At 54.8% G+C, this 19,487-nt stretch overlaps 1 protein-coding gene across 7 annotated transcripts in view; it reads right to left on the bottom strand.

Annotated features, from left to right (window-relative positions):
• PHACTR4 (phosphatase and actin regulator 4) overlaps positions 1 to 18,156 on the bottom strand; it is a 38,554-nt gene extending 20,398 nt beyond the window's left edge. Inside the window, exons 1-2 of one of the 7 annotated variants that reach the window (XM_082777577.1) lie at positions 18,110 to 18,156; positions 16,499 to 16,569 (exon numbers count right to left, since the gene is read on the bottom strand). Coding sequence is in view for 2 of the 7 variants with exons in the window: in XM_082777575.1 (XP_082633701.1) it covers positions 1,344 to 1,389 (46 nt within the window). In the remaining 5 variants the exon portion in view is untranslated. Of the gene's footprint in view, positions 1 to 1,343; positions 1,831 to 3,643; positions 4,747 to 16,498; positions 16,570 to 17,047; positions 17,542 to 17,664; positions 17,687 to 18,109 lie in introns of those variants that run through there. The other 6 variants (XM_082777580.1, XM_082777578.1, XM_082777579.1 and 3 more) reach the window with 6 other exon arrangements.
• Between the last annotated feature and the right edge of the window lie 1,331 nt (positions 18,157 to 19,487).

Below are 19,487 nucleotides of genomic sequence, written 5' to 3'. Positions count from 1 at the left end.
CTCAGAATGCAAAACGCTTTCAAGCGAACAGCTCCGACCCAACAAGCAAACAAAGACTCCTTTGATGGAAGCGTTGTTAAGGTTAGGGCATCAGAAAAGCGCTTTGAGTGAACGTTTCTAGCTTCCGATAGCAGCTTCGGAAACTTCACGCGCGCTTCCTGAAGGGTCCGGGGAAGACACAAATCCTGACCTTAAAGCAAGAGAAGACTGCGATCACAAAGCAGCCTCAAATAGTCCCAGCCCTCGGGTTTTGCACATTGCTGATCACCATAATCTTCCCCTGACCTTCCTTTTCACCAGCATCGTGCCAAAATTAACACCCCAGCCGTCTCTCCAAAGTCCCAATTTGTTCCAGAGGAGCTCCGCAAGCAGCACCACGAGCAAAGACCCGAGACCAGCTGCAGGAACCCCCGGGCTGCCGGCCTCCAGCCTCGGGCACAGCGCAGCATCATCGTGCCGGTGACCCCACTCCTCTCAAAGTCACCCCCAGCTCTGGTGCCTGGTGAGAGATGAGGCCGAGACGGGGCGTATCCATCCTCTACCAGCCCCTAAACCCAAGGAGACGCTGCCCATCGCCACGGAGAAGGATGAAGTTTTCTTCTCTCAATACCACTTATTTTTAGCAGCTCTTGAACAAGACCAGCCAGAGCGAACCGGGGGTGGGGAGCAAAGTCACCGCTTTAATCTGAGCCCTAAAAACGCTCGGGAGGTTCAAAGTCATAAAAGTGAAAAAGAATGAGAGAAATCATCTGTCCCTCGGGGAGCTTGCTGTCAAGTGTTTCTGTAAAAATCAGCTAATTTGGTGCACGGAGCAGGCAGCTCGGGCCGGGCAGCTGCCAGCCCTGGGGATGTGACAGCAGAAACAGATTCCAGCGCATCCCAGTCCCAGGCACGGCACCGGGCGGTGTTTGGGAAGCAGCACCGCTCCCAAAGCCTCAAACAGGGGAGGATCGGCTCTCCCCATCCACCAAACCCCATCAGCTAAAACTCAAGCCGAGAGCAACCTAGCAGAGGAGAGAGAAAACAAGCAGAGAGGCGACTGCCAAGCCCCAAAAGCGGGGTGCTGTGCACACAAGGAGGCAGTTTTATTCGCAAAGCTCGTGCCCCCGCAGCCACCCCTAAAAACCTGAGCTCGGAGCCTGCCCGTGGACCAGCAGAACGCAGCACCGCGCGGGACGGAGGAGAAAGGAAGGAAATGGAGTGATTCCTCCCGTTTCTCCTCCCGGCTCCCAGCCGGGCGCAGGTTACACAAGCCCCGCGTTGCATTCCTCCCCTCCCGACTCCTCCGTTTCACCTGCGGTCCTGCCCCGCCGTCCCTCTCTCCCTTGCCCTCCATTACTCACCAAAAGCAGCCGGACTGACCGGTCTGGAGAAGTGCGGCTGCCCCATCCGATCCCTACCCCAGCGGCTCTCCGGGAGGCAGCGGGAAGGGAGAGAAAAACCAGCCGGGACCCCGGGAGAGCTCCGGAGCCCTTGGAAATGGTAAATCCACGGCCACAAATGGGCAAGGCTCCAGTGCTGGGCGAGCGCGGCGGCTACGGGAGGCGAAGCGGTGTCAGGGTGTGCGGTGAGGGTCCCGTCCCCGTCCCCCGGAGCCCAGGCACTTGATTCTCATAAATAGGCGCCCATGCCAGCTCCCCTGGCGCAGGAATGCCTGTCATTCCAGAGCCGCGCTGGCTGGGGCTGAAGCTCAGGAAGGGGAGGAGACAGCCAAGGCTCCAGCCACTGAGCTGCACAACCCAAATCATCAACACCCCTCGGTCCTTCCCAGCACCCAGCCCTGAAAGAGCTGGGAGCCAGGAGGGAGAGCGGAGGGGTGCCGAGAGCCTACCTGAGCCACGCACAGCCAGGGGGGGAAAGCCCCGTGCTGTAACACAGCCCTGGGGTTAAAGGGAATCACAAAGTGCCCCAGCTGCTGTGCACAGAGCCAGGTGCATGATAAAAGTAGGATTTAACAACAATTCCCCTCTCCGCTAAAGTTACCGGGAAGGTAGGAGGGCGGGGAGAGGCTCTTCTCCTCTAAATTAAACAAAGGGGCTTCGGTAAGGGAAATAAAAGTTTATTTTTGATACACGCATCTCATCTCGATGGCTACGGTTACAAACGCCCCTCTCAGCATTTGCATCACAACAGAATTTAAATACTCCCACTCGGATTCTGCTCTTTTTCACCCAAAGTTTGTGTTTGGGCTTTGGTGTCCTACAGACGCAGCGGGACGGGGCGACGTTGAAGCATTCAGCAGCTTTGTCTTAGCCCAGAGGAAACAGAACATTTTCAAAAACACGCAGGAATTCGCAGAAGTGACTAATCTGAAACCCGAACCCATCTGACACATCCAGGTTTCTCCTGGAAACGGTTTCAAACACCAGGGTTTGCTGCAGCCCTCGAGGTCCCTGCTCCTGCCAGGCCGGCAGCCGCGCTGCTTCAGCCTCTGAATATCAGCCAGGGCGAGCTCGAGACGAGCTCGCTGCTGCAGCAGTCCCAGTAGCGAAACACACACACACACAAAAAGCTGCTATTCTGGGAAACAACAAAATCCAAGATTATCAACTGGGGCTGGTCCAGCTGGGAGCAGCGCACATTGGTGGAACAACTGAAATGAGACCGCCACACGCAGGGGCAGCTCTGCAGCCACACCGGAGAGGGCAGGGGTCGTGGTGAAGCCTAATGAAACTGCACCAAAGTCACAAGGACACCTGGAAGATGTCGATGCCCTCGGTCCCTCCACTGACACTCCAGGCATCCAGCTCGCAAAATCCGCTCCTTGCCTCTGAAGCACAGCTGCAAAAACACAGGGGGAAGCGGGTGTGCCTCTGTGTGGCACGGCCAGCAGGACGGATGGACAGATGGACGGACGGACAGCAGGAGCAGGTGGAGGAGCACGGATCAGCAGACACGAGGGGGTGGACGAGCAAATGCCACTCTCCTCCCTCGCGCAGGACACATGCATGATGCTGGAAGCGCTGCTCTTCTCACCCTCCCACCACCGGTCCCTGCTCAGCCGCAGTGCTCAGGCTTGGAGGCACTTTCCATCCATTTTCCTTGTGGGCAATTAAACACACTGGTTATGGGCATGCTCCACCTCATTTCAGGCTCTTTGCTTCGAAACAAAAGGAAAAGCCATTTTAAAGCCATTTAAATATGCAGCCATCTGGCAGGGACCCACAAAGTTTGGAGAGATGGCTTCCAGCCTCTATCCAAGTCCGTGCATCAGCTGTCCTGCTTGGAAGGAGGTCTGCAAAACCCACCCGAGGGCTGCAGAGCGCCGCACACTTGCTCCGTACCTGCCTGACTTCCCAGGAGATTGAAGCTGTTGCATTTTACATCGCATTTGCTGTGAATTAAGAGCACACAAAGCTGAGCCGCAGGACAGAAGATACGTGGAAGGTGGTTAAAGCACAATCCTGTGCCTGACCCTTTGTTTCTGCGTTAGTGGAACAGGAACCATTAGTCTGAGTTTCAGTGAGAGAGGTTTAAACCGATGCTGCACTCCCCAAGGATGCACAGCGACAGCTTCTCAGGCTCCGGTGCCGCACAGCAACTCGCCGGGCTGCGAAATCACAAGCTGCAATAAAGCACTTCCACATTGCTGTACCACTGATTAGGGCTAACGAACCTTCCTGAAGGGAATCTACAAGGCTACCTGGCAAAGGTGCTCACGTTAAGATATGTAGAAGCATACGAAAGGCAGGGCTGAGCTGCTCGAGGAGCGAAGAACTGCAGATCTGCACGTCACATCGCAGCCGGGTCTGGATTTCAGGTGCTCTTTAGGAATAGCAGCAGCAGCTCTTCTCGCTGGGGGGGAACAGCAGGAGAAAAATACAGGACAAAGCCGCGGGCCCAAGCCCTCTGCCAGTGGTGCACGAGGAGCGCAGCGCCCCGATGCTCGGGGCTCAGCCTCAGCTCCACCAACAGCAGCCAGGGGGCAAAACCTCAGCCCCCAGCCAGCTGCACATCTAGGCTAAAGGAAAATCCACGCTTTGAGCAAGGACAAGTAGCAAATGCCCAAAATCCCCATCTGACATTGCCGTGCGGGAGAAACCGGCGTACTGCCGCTCCTCCTCGGGGACAGGCGAAGGCCTCCACGAGAAGGAAGAGCTCGAAATAGCAAATAGCTTTCTCCAGGAAAGCAAAAGGGGTCACCGGCTGACAGTCCCTTTGACGTTTCCTTCTGAAAATTTAGTAACCATGAAAGTCGCAGGAAAACGCTCTGGGGTTTCAGGAGAGCCAGCGGGTGACACGAGGTGAGAGGAGCGGTTACGGGCAGCGGACGCCCGCAGCAAGCAGCGGGGCACGTCGCACACCAAAGCTCGCCTCTGAAGTTTCATTTCCTCTCCATCCAGGCCGGCATCCCATTAAAAACCTGGCGTTCAAGTGGCACTGCCTGCTTCCACACGCTGCAAAAGCAGCCCTCCTGGACTGGTTCACTTCAGAACCTAATGAACCCCATAATGAGTATTAGCTGCGCTAATAAAGCCGCTGCTGTTGGCATCTCGGCTCACACCGACGTGAAACGCCGCATTCATCCGCGGTGACTCAGACGTTTGTGCTCCGTGATTCAGCCGTGGGGACATGAGAAAGGACTCCTGAGCCATCCCCTCCCCGCAGAGCGGGCTGCGCCCAGCCGGCGATACTGGGCGTCCTCCTCCTGCCCAGGAAGGCTGGGGCTCCGTCCTCGACAAAAATGCACCCGCCTGACGCACGCGTACAGGCCCATGGCAACATTTTACCAGGGTTGAAATGAGAAAAAAAAGGTGGTAACAGCACTAATCAGGACAGACTCTGCCGCAATTCCTTTGCTAGCAATCCTCAGTGCCTTCAACAGAATAGGGAGAGCATAAAAAAAACCCTACAGCAGCTCTGGCTGCCTACAAAACTGCCCATTTTGGGCTCGAAAGGAGCACGTGGAAGTTATTCATGACAGCAGCAGCCCAGCACGAGGAAGCCAGGCAGTCCATCTGGGAGGTCGTGAGCCGACACGCCGTGACGCTCTTCCTTCCCCCGGCGCGGCACCACGAGCCAGCCCCAGACCCGGCGTGGAAACGGAAAGCAGTTTATTTATAAGGCAGCTGGCACCGCATTGTTCGGGCTGGTTCGGATGAGAGCGCGGTGAGGTAAGCGCTCCTGAACCGCGTGATTTCCTCGGTGCTTCCCGTGACATTTCCAAGCGGGAAACTCCCATTTCCCAGAGCATTCCAGTCCCCACCAGTCCGCCCAGTCCGGGACATGGCGGTGCCGCGGTGGGGAGCCCAGATGTCGAGCGGGGCCGAGCACGGCTGGAGGTTCGGCCTCACCAAGAGGAAGGAAAAGCAAAGCAGAGCGCACACCACTGGGAAGTCTCACGGTCAAAGAGGGTGGCCAGGAGGAAAGGAGCTGCTTAGCTAGAGGCCCAAGCAAAACGAGGCCGTGCAGAGGGTTTTGGGGCCGGGTTTGAGGCCACGATACCCCTTAAATTTGTTTCCCAGCAGAGGAAATGCAGCTTTCACCGAGAGCCATTTCAGCCGGCGCTGAAACCACATCACCTGCAGCGCCTCCTCGCCCCTCGCTGCCACCGCTCACCGCGCAGGAGGGAGATTTTCCTGTTTGCAGGTGAGGGCAGGCGAAGGAATGCAGTCCTGGAAATTAAAGATGCGGTCACATCGTGGCTGGGTCGGTGGCTGCGGTGACTCACGGCTGTGCCAGCTTCAGGCCAGGGAACCTCCAGTGCCGCCAGGCTGCTCGCTGCAGCACCTCGGAGCGGCGTCACGGCCACACTGGGCAGGAGCCAAAGGAAGCACAGAGCCAGGCCGCATTCCAGCAGAGCATCAGGCAGCAGCAAAGCAACAGCATATTCCCAACAGCGAGGCACTGGGCGGCAGGATGCCCATCTGTCACTCCCAGCTACATTATTAGGAAAACATTAAGCAAAAGCGCGGGGAAAATTACATTAATTATTCCATTGTTGGGGGAAGAGACAAACACGACGTTCGGCTTGGCTCTTCTTACACCTATTTAGAACTGCCCCCAGACAACAGAACTGGGGTATTCAGAGGAGAACCTAGAACCTAAGGCTGCAAAATGCTGGAGGTAAGGAACGAGGAGATGAGCAGAGCTCCAGCACAAACCAACCAAATGCCCCTCTCCTCTCCAGCCCCGAGCAGGCACTGGTTTGGGACCAGCACAGCACAAGCACTCGGTGCCCTTCCTTTGGGTGCCCCGCTCCCAAATACCTGGCAGCTTTACACAGACATGATTGAAATAACCGAGCCCTTCAGCAGCGAGGTCTGTCCTTCCGTGCCACCTGTAAAAGGGTGGGAGAAGCTCCTAAAGCACCACAGGGAGGCTGCAAATTGACAGCAAGAACGACCCCTGCTCTGATTCATCCAGCTCACGGTCCCACCTCTCTCTTCCTATCTCTAATCCTCCAGGACTGCAGACTCCCCAGAGCTGAAAGCCTCCCTGCCCACACGCTCGCCAGGACGAAGGGCAGGATGAGCTCTTTAAAAGCAGTTTCCTCCTTTTTAACGTTTCACAAAAATCTCGGCGAGTGCACGTGCTCCTCATTCCAAAAACCCAAAACTGCAGCAGCACATCTCGGGGTTTCCTCCACCACCTCCAAGGGCCCATTGCAGAGAAGCCCCATTACCCTTTGACACCTAGAGCGCCTCAGTCCCCGGTTACATTTTTTTTTTCCCAAATTCCTGCACAAAGCCGGCCAGTGCCAGGGCATCCTACCATCCTTCCCTTGCTTGGCTCAGGCCAGGGGGACGCACAAAAGCGCCTTGGTTTAGCTTTTTGGGGAACACCCAACTTCCACCGCACCTGCTCTGCTTTAATTATTGACTAGGCTAGAAGCTGCTCATTAAGATGCAAGGCGAGCTTGGCACACAATCTCAGCTTCTGATCATCTCCAGCAGATACGCTTGGAAGAGAAACCCAAGCTCCCTGCCACGGCGCAGCGTTTAAAAGGAGCGGCAGCAGCTCTGGCTCCAGCCCCTTAAATTTCACCACAAAATGCTTTTTTTTGCACCCGTGCGCCTCAGACCCGGTGGAAAGTTTGCAGTTTTTAAACCACAGCTTCAGCATCGCACACCAACACCGGGCTTTCAAAGCTTCCTCCAAGCGCGGTGCGTTTCCAGCACCACTTGGAGCAGCGCGGACCCAGCAGGTAATTACAGGTTTGACCTCCATCTTGCACAAATATGCCTCCTGAAACAATGCGAATAAATATTTGCTCAATACGAGCAGACAGCTCCGAGAGGAACCATTCCAGTTTATCAACTTTGTGATTCATGTTGATACAAGCTTTATTCTCTATTTAAGGAACCAGATAATGCTTAGGAAGTTCATCTAGCCAAATACGTTTCGTGGAGCCACCGGGGACCACCCCGGGCAGTGGCACGGCCAGCCCACGGGTCCCACTCAGCAGCGAGCCTCAGCCTCTGCTCTCCTGATATTTGCTGTTGCTCAACCTCCGAGGTGTCCCCGGGCAGCAGCAGGGTGAGAGATTGACACGGGCAGAGCGAGAGATGGCTGCTGGCGTGGCCAAAGCAAAGCTTGGGGTTGGGATGGGGACCGTCCCCTTCCTTACCCTTTTTGAGCCCCCGATTTTGCTTGGGGGAAGAGAATTGTGAAAGGCTCGGAGGAGCAGGAGCCGAATGTGAGCTCTGTACTCCCCAAACCCCATCCCTTGCCTTCATACAGCGCCCTCCTAACAACCCAAAAAAGGTCCTCTGAAAGCAAAACGGGGCAGGTGCCTGTGCCAGGGGCAGAGGCGACCACGGCCGGCAGGGAGCTTACGGCACCCGCTGCCCCCAGCCCCGTCCCCACACCGAAGGGCGCCTGAGCCGTGCCTGACTCACGGGCTGCAGAGACAATGCCACGGCCATTGTTTACCGCGTCAAGGACGTTCCGTATAATTAAAGGAAATGTCACAAGATGAGATAACGCCGACGGGTCGGGAGGCACAGCTCGTGGTAGCCTCGCAAGAAGCTGTCTGTCCCAGAGGCCGTTTCCCCCATTGCACACACGACCCCTCGCCCATGGCCAGGAGCCTCAAATTTCACCCAAATCCCTCGCCCCGCCGGCTGCCCACTTGCTGAGTTTGCAGAGCGCCACGGTGACCCTGCCTGGTGTCCCCAAAAGGAGCTGCCACCCTAAATCCCTTCCAAACCTATTAGGCAGCACTCCTGCCTGCTCACGCTTGCACGTGGGGCTGCAGACAGCCTCCGAGCACTGCTGCAGGCAGGGCCTGAAGGACACGGGGCTAAATGGAAAGGGGAGAGCCGTGACCACAGCCTGGCACAGCCCCCACAGCCCTTCAGGGCCAGCTTTGGGACCACCAGCAGCCGTGAGCTCCGCGAGGGCCAGCTGCTCCAATATTTGCTCACCCCCTCAGACAAATTTTGCAGCACAAGAGCTACCGCACGCTACTATTTCAGGTATGTAAGCCAAGAAGCCTACAGCCAACCCTGGCAGGCTCACACGAGCTGTACTCACACCTCCAGCCCCCAAAAGTCAGCGGGCTACGCAGCGCAGCCGACCCACCTGGCTCCTGCCCACGGCAGCCCTGGCAAACCTCACGGCTGTGTCAGACACCTTGAGATGAGCTGGGATTGAAGAATGCAGCCCTACAGGCACTGCTGAGCGGGGGGAAGACCCCACGGGTGAGCATCGGTGTGAAATCCCCAGCACGGCATCCGAAGAGCTCCCTCCTGGAAACGCCCAGCACGAGAGCAGCAGCGCCAAGACGTGAGTTCAGGGCTTCAGCTCGCGGGGAGAGTCACTGGGAATTACCTTTAAGGGGTCCGAAAGCCACTGAGGAAAGCAGGCACGTTTCAATTCACTAACCCTGAGGATCCGCACTTCCCATCGAAAGCTCTTCAAAGGTGCACAAACGAGGCTGGAAACCACGGCTCCAGTAAGCACACTGCTCAAACTGTACTTACAGCCAGGACACAGAGAAGACATTCGAATGGGTGCACAAAATTTTGGGTGTGCAAATGTGAACACCAAACCCTTTTTCCGTGCCCTTTCATCCCTCCTTCCAAAGCAGTCCTCAGAACAAACCCTCACCTTTTTCAAGGGAGGAGAAAAAAGCCTCCAAAAAAAATCTGTGGTTCTGACAGATTCGGATCGGCTTTAGCAAAAAAAGAACAATAAATCAACCTGGGAAACTAAAAGGTGAGTGACCCTTATTAATGGAACTTGCCCACATTTATGGAAATTCCTGGTTTGGCATGAAGTCACCTGCTCACTTAGTGGATATTGTAGGAAAAACACTTCTTGACCCTACTGATGGTCACCACGTTTTGCTCTGCTGCAGCCACGGACTTGACCTAGCAGCGACTGTCCCATTGCTCCAGCTGGTGACAAACCCTGCCTAAAACTCAGGCCACCAAACCTTGGAGGTCCGTGGGGCCAGCAGGAAAGCATCACGTCCGTAACAAACCTCAGCAAACCAGAGGATGTGCAGCAGGGCTTTTCTCCTCTCCTCCCTGCTGGATCATCTCTGTTCTCGTCTCGCTCCCGACATCGGCCGAGCAGCAATGCCTCAGACTGATGGCTGGAAGAACACCCTCGAGACAATGATTTGAAAATGCCACCGGCTGCTTTTGCCTAGAACAACTGCCACAGGCTATCGGGGATGCAGGATGATGCTCTCAAACCAGAGCTGATGGCGCTCGGAGCATACGATGGCTCGGGAGCAGTCTGCAGCACGGGAGCTCACCGACAGCGTGATGAAGGAGGGCTCAGTTCACACTCGTCCTTGCTCTTCAGCTCTTTTCCTAGGCTTTTCGTTAGGGTTGAACTCAAGGGATCTTTGCTGCGGAGGAAGGAATCGCTTCACAAGGCAATGGGGGTGCTCTTTATCAAAATAATTCTATAAAAAAATCCATCAGTATCAGGAAACAGTGCCCCAGACACCATCCCCCAAAACTACCCGCAGGGAGACTGATGGATACTGTACCCCGAGCAGGAAAGTAAGAAAAAACCCTGAACAGACAGGGAATGTCAAGGGTGCCAGACTTACTAGAATAATCCCATTACAGAGTTATCCAGAGCAAGCAGTTTCCTCAATGTTTGCAAGATAACAGGATTAACTTCATGTTCAACATCATTTCAGCCTAATAATTGCAGAATCACTCCTAAGGCCCTAATGTCACTGATTCAACAGGGGATTCCCATCAACCCTCCCCACCAGCCCCAGCTTTGAAAGGCCGTTCATTAGCGTCAGCATCTTAAGTTAATTACTTTGAGAGATTTTCCTTTCCTCCCCAAAGCCAACCGTAACTTAACCCCTGCAGCACGCAGTGCCCAGGCAGAACAAAATCCTGCGTTCCTATAGGAAGGAGCAGCATTTACCTTGCTGGGCACCACTAAAGTCTCTGAGATTTAATGCTAAAATCAAAGGGGTTGGGGGCAGCTGAACCCCAGTGTGAGTCCTGGGGGGCTGGCTGCAGGGCCCCAGCTCCCAGGCAGGCACCGAGGCTGACCCCAAAGGACGTCTTCCCCAAAGGCAATCGGGGGATCGTGATCAGGGGATGACCGCCAGGTCTGCAGGGCTTGGCTTCCTCGCCAAGGCGTGCTGTGCCCTAGGAGCCCAGGGAGACACAACACAAACAGCACGCAGAGCAGCTCCTAGCCCACAGCGGAGAGGCCTTGGTTTTCTACGGGATTTGGAGCACAAACCCCTGAAATCCCACCTTTCCCCAGCACGGGGGTGGCTCGTTTCAACACGCTGCACCCATTAAGCCTCCCTTTATCCTTCCATCGCTCTCCCAAAGCACTCAGCGTGCCACCGAGCCACTCAGGGCTCCCAGCAGCTTGCCCCAGGGCAACCCCCAGGACCCCCTCCCCAAGCACGGAGCTCCACAGGGCCCAGGAGTGCCCCCTCCAAGCCCCCCCCAAGCACAGAGCTCCGCTGAGCCCTGGGGTGCCCCCCAGGACCCCTCCACTGCAGAGCTCCACAGCACCCTGGTGCTGCCCCAAACCCCCCAGCACAGAGCTCTGCAGCCTCGAGGTGCCCTCCAGGACCCCCAAAACCCAACACCGAGCCCCACGGGTCCCTGGAGTGCCCCCAAGACCCCCCCCACACCCACCCAGCCCAGAGCTCTACAGGGCCCTGGGGCTCCCCAAATCCCCCCAGTGCAGGGCTCCACAGTCTCAGGGTGCCCCCCAAGCCCCCCATCCAGCTCGGAGCCCCACGGGTGCCCGGAGTGCCCCCCAAAACCCCCACAGGAGGGCCCTGGGGTGCCCCCCAAGCGCCCCCCCCCAGCCCGGAGCTCCGCGGCCCCGGTCACGATCGCCCCCTGGTGGCCGCGCCCGGCTCGGCACCAGCAGCAGCCGGGGGGCTTCGGGGGGCGCCGGGGGGGCTTCGGGCACCGTCCCGGCCTCCTTCCAGGTCCTCAGGGCACTTTTTATGCCATTTGCAGCCCAGTTTGAACGGCTCGAGGGGAATTAGGGCCTTTTCTATTGTTTTTAAAGCGCAGAGGAGTACAAAGGCAGCGTGACCCTGCTGGTTCAGTCCTTCAAAAACCCTAAAACCAGCACTTCTTAAAGCAGGGCAGAACCAGGCTAATCCCCTAATTTATCCCCTAATTTAATCCCCTAATAATTTCCCTAAGCACCCCTCAAGCTGACCACGCCGTGCTCATCACTGGTCGCACCACAGCCGGCTCGGTCCCACGCCTGCAGGAAAAACACAGCAGGCAGTGAGCGGGGTTTTTGTTGCATTCAAGCATTTTGGGAGAAAAAAGGCACCTTTAGAAATGAGAGCTGGGGTAAAAGCAGCAATAAGGCAGCGCTGGTGACGTGCGAGTATTCAACCCAAGCCACTGGCTCAGCCAAAACCCTTTACAGCTCGCAGGGGCAGCGGCACCACTCAGAGCTGGTGTTTGGGGTTTTTGCCAAGCCAGCTTTGCCATTCAGCACAGACACACTGCTGCTGCGCGACCCAAGAGAAACAGCAATAATAAAAATCACTTCATTTAAACTAAACCCACTTACCTCTGGTTCCAGGCAGGCTTCTCCTATCCCAGCCCCAATAAAATCCGCCACTGAAGTCTCCCGAGGACTCGGGGAAAACAATGTTCCAGAGGGCAAGGTGAATTTAAGGTCCAGGCTGAAAATGACAGCTAGAAACTCTCGCAATCTAACACTTCTGCTCGGTGCCCTACTTACCGAACCACAATGCCTCCACATTCACTACTTCACAGCGAGTCGGCCTGAATCACCCGGAGGATCGATTACATGCCCTACAAGGCCTTATCTCTTAATACCAGGAGTAAAACTGCTCAGCTCCATCGCAGAGCGCTCCAGCGGGTCCAGCATCTCTCCCCCAGCACCAGCCTTCGCCCCTACCTCGCTCCAGCCAGCCCTTAAACCAAAGCATCTCCCTCCCAGCACATCCGCAGCTTGGACCCCAAACCACAAAACCACCAAAATGAAAGCTGCTTTCCTCCAGGCAGAGCTATCTGCAGAAGCCACGTGCCCATTTACTACAACAGCTTTAGAAGCCGCTTGAAATGGGGTGCCAGAGTTATCAGGTCTCTGGACAGTCAGCAAAAAATCTGTGAAACTCTTGGCTTGGAGTCACAGAGAGATGAGGCAAGAGCTTGGACTCCTCTGATTGCTCAGAGGGGGAATTTCTGGGCATTTTTTAAAATTTATTATTATTATTAATAATAATTTTTAAGTGCCAAGCCAACCAGGAGAGGGCTAGCTGATCTGAATCACTTGCACACGCAGGAGGCAGAACAGCAGCAGCACGGCACGCATTGCCCCGGGCACCCTGACAGCACTCAGCACCTGATTTGCACCGAGAGCAGGAATGTCCATTGCAAATTCAAGAACAAAAGGCTGTCAGGATTGCATCCCAAAGGACTTTCCTAACGTGTCAAGTGCTCTCCTTACTTAGGATAATGCTCTCGGGTAGGTTAGAGAGCGTGCTGGACTGCACCTTGCTTACAAGTCCAGTGGTCTCCAGTAAGACCAGTGCAGCTCTCCAGTACCTCTGGCTGAGGACCTGCAGGACTCTGCCTTCCTCGCAGTGCTGCAGCACAGCCTCCTTCCGCTGCAGTTAGCATTTAATCTTGTTTCATCTCAGCTGCTCTGGCTCTTCTGTGGTACTGCACAAGACAGTTACGCCGCTGTATATGTAATTTGTAGGATCTCATGAGGGAATCGCAGCTCACGCATCCTCCTGGAAGAAAACCTGCTCTTTTGCTGTGAAACAGACATTGCAAAGACGTTTCCACTGGCTAGTTGGCATTAACTGGTTTTCTCTGGCAGTCCTCAGAGCTCTGGCAGGGAAGCACTCACACTGCCACGCTCTGTGCTCGACTCTGCAGATCGAAACCAGGAAAAAAAACAAACGCTGCCTCCAGCAGCCTGGTTTAAGCGAAGAACCACGTCACCAAATCACTTCAGTTCAAGACAAAAGCGCACATTTGACAATTTTTTCCCTAAATGCTACCAAGCAGCTAATTAAACGCCTGTCCTGGTGGCAGCCTCGAAGCAGCTCAGCTCCAGCTGAGGCTTTGTCACCACGAGGGGATTTGCACCCAGCCGGTCCCCAGCACTGCCCCGAATCCTGCAGAGGCTGCAAAGGGCTCGGAGTGACCTGCCTGCCCCCACACGGACCGTTCCCTTCTGGAAAGGCACCCAAGGGACCTGAGTGAGAGCCCTGGAGCTCTGAAGCCTTGAAACAGAAATGGGGCTGCGGGTTTAGGGTCTGTCCCATGCAGGCAGCTCCACCTGCAGCTGGCAAAGTCCTCGCCTCCGCTGCCAGCCGCTGATCTGCACCGGAGTCACCAGGTGGGGACTCACGCTCACGCTCTCTCTCCCTGGCTTCAAACTGAGCCCACAAGGAAAACATTTTCCATCCCAGCAGCCACTCCCTCGGCTGTGCTGCTAAAAACAAAAGGCTTCATCAACAAAGGAACGGCGAGGAGCACGCCGCTTGGCGGACACCTTTGGTGCAGAAGCAGAAAACTGGTTTCCCCGAGCAGGTTTTTTCCTGAGCAGGTTTTGTTTTCCCCTAGCACACTTTGCCAGGCTGAAGCCTTCTGCTCACTCCCACCAGGAGGAGATGCCCAGCTCCTGGGGTCAGGGAAAAGCAGCAGCAGGGAACCCACACATCCCAGGTATGAAAGCAAAGGGTTATTTTGGATCCCAGTGCAGCAGGCTGCTGGAAGCTGGTGCTTAAAGCATCTTGGGACAGGCTCCCAGCAGCACACCTTGACCAAAGCATCCATCACTTCTGAGCATCACAGGCAGCAGAGCCAGAACCTGCTTGGGCGATGCAGCCCCGGGATGGCTTGATGCTTGGTTTTGATCTCAGCTTCCTCTGACACAGCTGGGTTGCCAGAATTTGGCAGCAGTGGATGCACCCTGCTATAAAGCATCGCTTCCGCAGGGATGCTTTGGATCAGAAGCGATCTAAAAGCCTGCTCCCCACGCACGTGCCACGATCACGCACTCGTTTCCATCAGGGCTTTGAACCTCAGCGTCCGATGGCGCTGCTCTCGTTTTTAGGGATAAAAATGGGAATTGGGAAGCCAGCCACGCTTTCTGCCAGGACCAAGCAGCAAAGCTAGTGCAATAGAAATATTCACATTTTGAGCCCCTTCCTTTCCTCGGGCTATATTTGGAGTCTGAGTGTCCAAAAGTAGCAGATTCGTGTCACACTGGTTTCCTTATGAGGCACGTAGCCCAGAAGCCAGCTTAGACGCTAAAACAAATTACTTCTTTGTTTGCACAGAGGTTAAGGACTTGAAGAGCATTCCCTATTTTTAGTAGGAAAAGAATTGGGAGAAAGTAGCACAGCATGAGATAGGGTGATGAAAGTCAACCTCGAGTAAAGAAATAACTGCAGAAGATTCTTCAGGCATCCATAAATTCACTGTCTCAAGTGTTGTTCTGTAATAGAAGCAGCTTTGGGCAGGAGCCCATGGGTGCAGAAGGCTGCTCCACTGCTTCCCAGGACTCCTCACAGCTGTCCCACACAGATTCAGACCCTTTAGGGAACCTACCACGAGGTTTATCCCAATACCCACAAAGTCTGCAGCCACGAGCAGAGATTTTCAAGGGAGCACTGAACTACAGGAACCAAAAGGACCCAAGAGCAGAAGCTTCCTATGACAAAAGGCAGCGCTGTGCTCCCCGATGGCAACTGGGGAATGCTCAGCTCAGACACCACGAGTGAGCTGCAGGCCCCTCTCCTCGTCAGGTCCATCCAACGCCTCTGCTTTCGAGGAACCACGGGCATAAGGTGAGGCTCATCCCACCAGGCACAAAGTTTCCACTTCAAAATTTGCTTTCTAAGGTCTCCCGACTTACAGGCAGATGGGATGCTGGCTCTGATGATCCCTGCACTAAGAAAAAGGCTGAAGCTTAGCTCACAGCAGCCTAAGAGGAGAGCGGTCTCCAGGAGGGGTCTGGGCAGCGTGGGCAGTGAATGCAACACGCTCCGAAAATAGAGCGTGATCCTTCACCCTCAGCACTCCGACAGGAAGGATCTGATCGGGGTGCAATGTTCCAGGGCTATTTCCCTTCAGCAGATCACTCGCGTAGGTGGGACCTCAGCAAGAGGAGAAACGGCCGACACACAGCATCTGTTCAGGACTCATTTATTCCTCTCGCCAGCCTCCGTCCTCCCACCGCCCGCAGGGCTGGGGGCAGCACGCTGCCCCGCTGTGCCCCCACTCCCCGCTGCCACCACCTCCCCGCTCCCACCACCCCAACATTTCCTCTGCCTCCAGCAGGCTCACGGCACTGCTCGGTAGCTGGAGGCTCAGGCTGATAACCTGCTGCAACTCCAGTCCTTTACGTATTCTCTAAGCTGGTGCCAGCCATACAGACACAGCCGACAGCAAAGTCATTTCATTTTGCTTAGCCCAGCACGAGAGACAAATTCGGCCACCTGATGCTGCCCTGGCTGCACAACGCATGCACATCCACATCACTGACCTGGTAGCTTAAACTACAGGCAGCTGCTCAGGGCCACAGCCCAAGGCTTGCAAGAAGTTCCTGTACGTTCTTCTCTCTGCTTGGAAAAGCAGCCCGTGGCTGGGTTGAGAGCGAATTTTTAAGTTGCATACCTGCTCTAAAATAACCGTGTATAAACAAGCTCTGAAACTTCACTGCAGCTGCCTGGAGACCATGCTCCTACGAGTCTTCGGGGATGAGCATGAATTAAAATCTGAAGACAACAGCAAATTTCGTTTTTAATTAGTCAGGGCAGCCAGCCAAGGAGGAGCTCCCCCACCCACCCATGGCTAGTGAAGCCTGACAGCTAAAAAGGATTTATGCTCGACTGTGCAGTCCCAGTGGCCATTTGAAGCGCACCAGCTCTGAACACGCGCCAATGCAGTTAAAACAAAAGCCAGCCATGCAGCATTGTGAGTGCAGTTAATATACAACCAGGGAAGGACAGCCATACATCAAAAAGCACCAGGCTTTGAAGGAACAAAGGGCACGGACTTGAGCACAGCTCCTGCACGCAGCTCCGCCTTACCTCATCTCCAGCCTCAGTGCCCGGAACAAGCCAGGAGTCCTGAGCTTAGCAGCACCTGGAGAATGAGCATCCTTAAAAGCAAAGTAATTTTTAAAAAAATAGTAATAAGAGACCCATCTGTTTATATTGCCTTTAACGCGGGGCTCGGAGCTCCCAGCGCTACCACCACCAAGCTCCACAGCCAGCTGTGCGAGGTGTCTGTGCATGCAAAGACCAGCACAGATGCTCCATCCTCAACCCTCACAGCTGAATTCAGAGGGAGAGGGGAGGCAGCTCTTCTTCAGCTGGCACAATGTGAACAGGACACGAAGCCTTTCCCATCCCAGGCCACCAGCGCTGCTCAAATCAGGAGCCAGAGCTCCCAGGAACCTCGAGAGGCTCCAAGCCCACGTCCTGGGGTTGAGCAGGGAGCTGTCATCTCCGCAGCCACTGCTTCGGCTGCCAGCACCGCGTTCCCTTCACCCACCTCCCCCAGAAAGGCAGCAGCTGGGCTTAGTTTGCCACAAGCAAACCGTACGGGAAAGCAATCACCACAAATTGAATGTGCACCTTCCAGGCTAACAATTAGAGGCCGCAGCAGCAATTCCTGCCACCAGGATTATAAGCCTGACGTGTTTTTATGCACATGCACTTGGCTCGGAGCTGTTGTGCGAGTCAAAACCGAGCCTCCAGCGGACAGGCTGGTAGATCTGCCAGGCCGAGCACACCACGCTGCTGACGAGTACATCGATTCTCACGTTTCAAGGATGGCATCACCTGACTGCAGAGGAGTCATCTAGAAATAGCAGCTGTGGTCACGCAGCTGCCCTTCCTCACAAGTCGGGGAGGTTTCACCCACTGCCCCAACGTGGTCCACAAGATGCGAGGTTAACATGCTTCATGGAGACCGGCTTCCCGCGGGGCAGGCAAGAGCTTTCATGCAAATCCCACATCAATGGCAGGGGAAAAAAAGGCTGGATAGCCAGTGCCTTCCACCACCATGTTAGCCAAACAGTTGGAAAAGTCACTGAAGCATTCTTTAAGCCAGAACTCCACCAGTTTTAGTTGCAACCGAATGCTTGCATCAGTTAAACCTCACAGCAAGGAGTCTGCTTGCCTCAGGTCGAATAGTAGGCAGTGCCTAAAGCGAGAGCTTTAAAGCCAAATTTTAATTAAAAAAATCTCACATCTTCTGCAAGACAGAGCAGCCTAGGGAAATAAAATCAGAAAGAAATCAGGAACTACCATGAGCTGATCCTTCCTTCTGGCTTGCCACGTGCCTCGCTCAAATCACACACCAGCTCAGAACTCCTAGCCTCCTGCCTATTCAGAAAGGGGATGCTGTTTGTTTTCAAGAGCTTGGGATATTCAAGAAACTTGTATTCCAGCTCTCACAGATGGGAGATTTCAAAAAAGATCTTCCAGATGTACAGTATGCAGCTTTGGTCGGTTCTGATCCGCACCATCACTGCAGTAGAGCTGCAACTGATGCATCTGCCAAACAATCTCATTTTCTACTCATCTACATTTGAATTAAAGGCATGAAGTTTAAAATAACAAGGTTCATTACAGTACTGAGCAGACGAAGAAAGAACAGGTCAACAACCGATGGTAAAGCACCAAAGTACTCACCGGTGTTCTCTTCCATTCCTCTTGCTCACTAGCTGTCTGAGCAATTCCTGCAAAAACAGGAAACAAAATTGAGACAAATTAAATTTCCAAGCGTGACCAAAGCCTGGGTTTCATTTCACTTCCCTACCAGCTCTGCTCAGCCCGCACTAACTGATATGTAGAGAACCCAGAGCAGGAATCCTGCCCCAGCAACCTAGGAACAAGAGCGTGGTGCCTTCACCCCTCTGTGAAGACGTCAGCAGCCTCTGAGCACTTCTGTGGTCAATGAGAAAGAAAAGCGAAACAAAGTCAAGGTGTGACAACTGCAAAGCATCAAACCTTCCCTCCCAGGGAAAAAAAAATAAAAAAAAATCACGTGCGCCTCCTCGAAAGGACATGTGCTTCCCGTAAAAGGGAACAGCTAATGCTTATCTAGCAAAGACAGCACGGCACGTGCACGGAAGTATTGCAGAGCTCACGTAATGTCAAGACAGATCTGATTGTACTGGGGAGAGAGGACAAGAAGGAGGAAGCAGGGCTAGCAGCAAGCCCAGCTTTTCTTTGGAGAAACTTCTGAAATGAGGCGCAAGAGGAACTCGTTTTGGGGAAATCAGGAGACATCTCGATTCTGACGTACACGTGCGGCACCATAAAAACATGCTGAGCACTCCAGAAAGGGGGAGCTCCCATCCTGAGGAGCCCACAACCAGCTGAGCTCCCAGCACGTGCTGGCTCCCACGGCGGCGGTGGCCCCGCTGGAGGTGCCTCTGAACAAGCCATCGCCAGCAGGGCTTTGGGGCTTCGCTCTGCTCAGCTGCGTGGGCGAGAGGCTTCCTTTGATCAGGCAGCCACGCTCCGGGCTACCTCTCTGCTGCAGCCGGAGCAGCACCACGGCAGCATTCTGCGACGGGGAGAGCTCCTCGATATTAATTAATTAATGCTCAAAATCTTGCTGGCAAGCACAGCTTCTGAAAAGCTTTGCACGGAGGAGTGCTGTCCGTGCGGAGAGGGGCAGCGAGTCGGGCACCCAAGCACATCAGGCGGTCTTCACCTCGGAGGCGGGTTGTGCTGAATGAAGTTCCTCAGGAAACACGCTGAGAATCCCCCCAGCTTAACCCATTAACACCACTAAAATAGAGCTAACTCACACCTTATGGACAACGCCTATCCTAAAGCCTGCGTCAACAAGGACACCACGTGCAAAAACCAGGCTGAAGGCTCCCCACCGAAGGCAGAAGAGCACAAAGGTTTTTATGGGTATCCAGCCAGCCCCTGCACACAGACCAAACCCCCCCTTAGAGCAGCTCCACCGCACGGGGAGTGTGCAGGTCAGGTCTCCCTGCCTGCCCCGTCGGGAAGGGAAAGCAGGAGAGAAACACAAGCAGACACCTCAAAGCCT

The sequence above is a fragment of the Aythya marila genome (genome assembly GCF_965140915.1).
Source record: "Aythya marila genome assembly, chromosome: 22".
Lineage (NCBI taxonomy): Eukaryota > Metazoa > Chordata > Aves > Anseriformes > Anatidae > Aythya > Aythya marila.
This window is presented reverse-complemented; position numbering and strand designations above follow the sequence as displayed.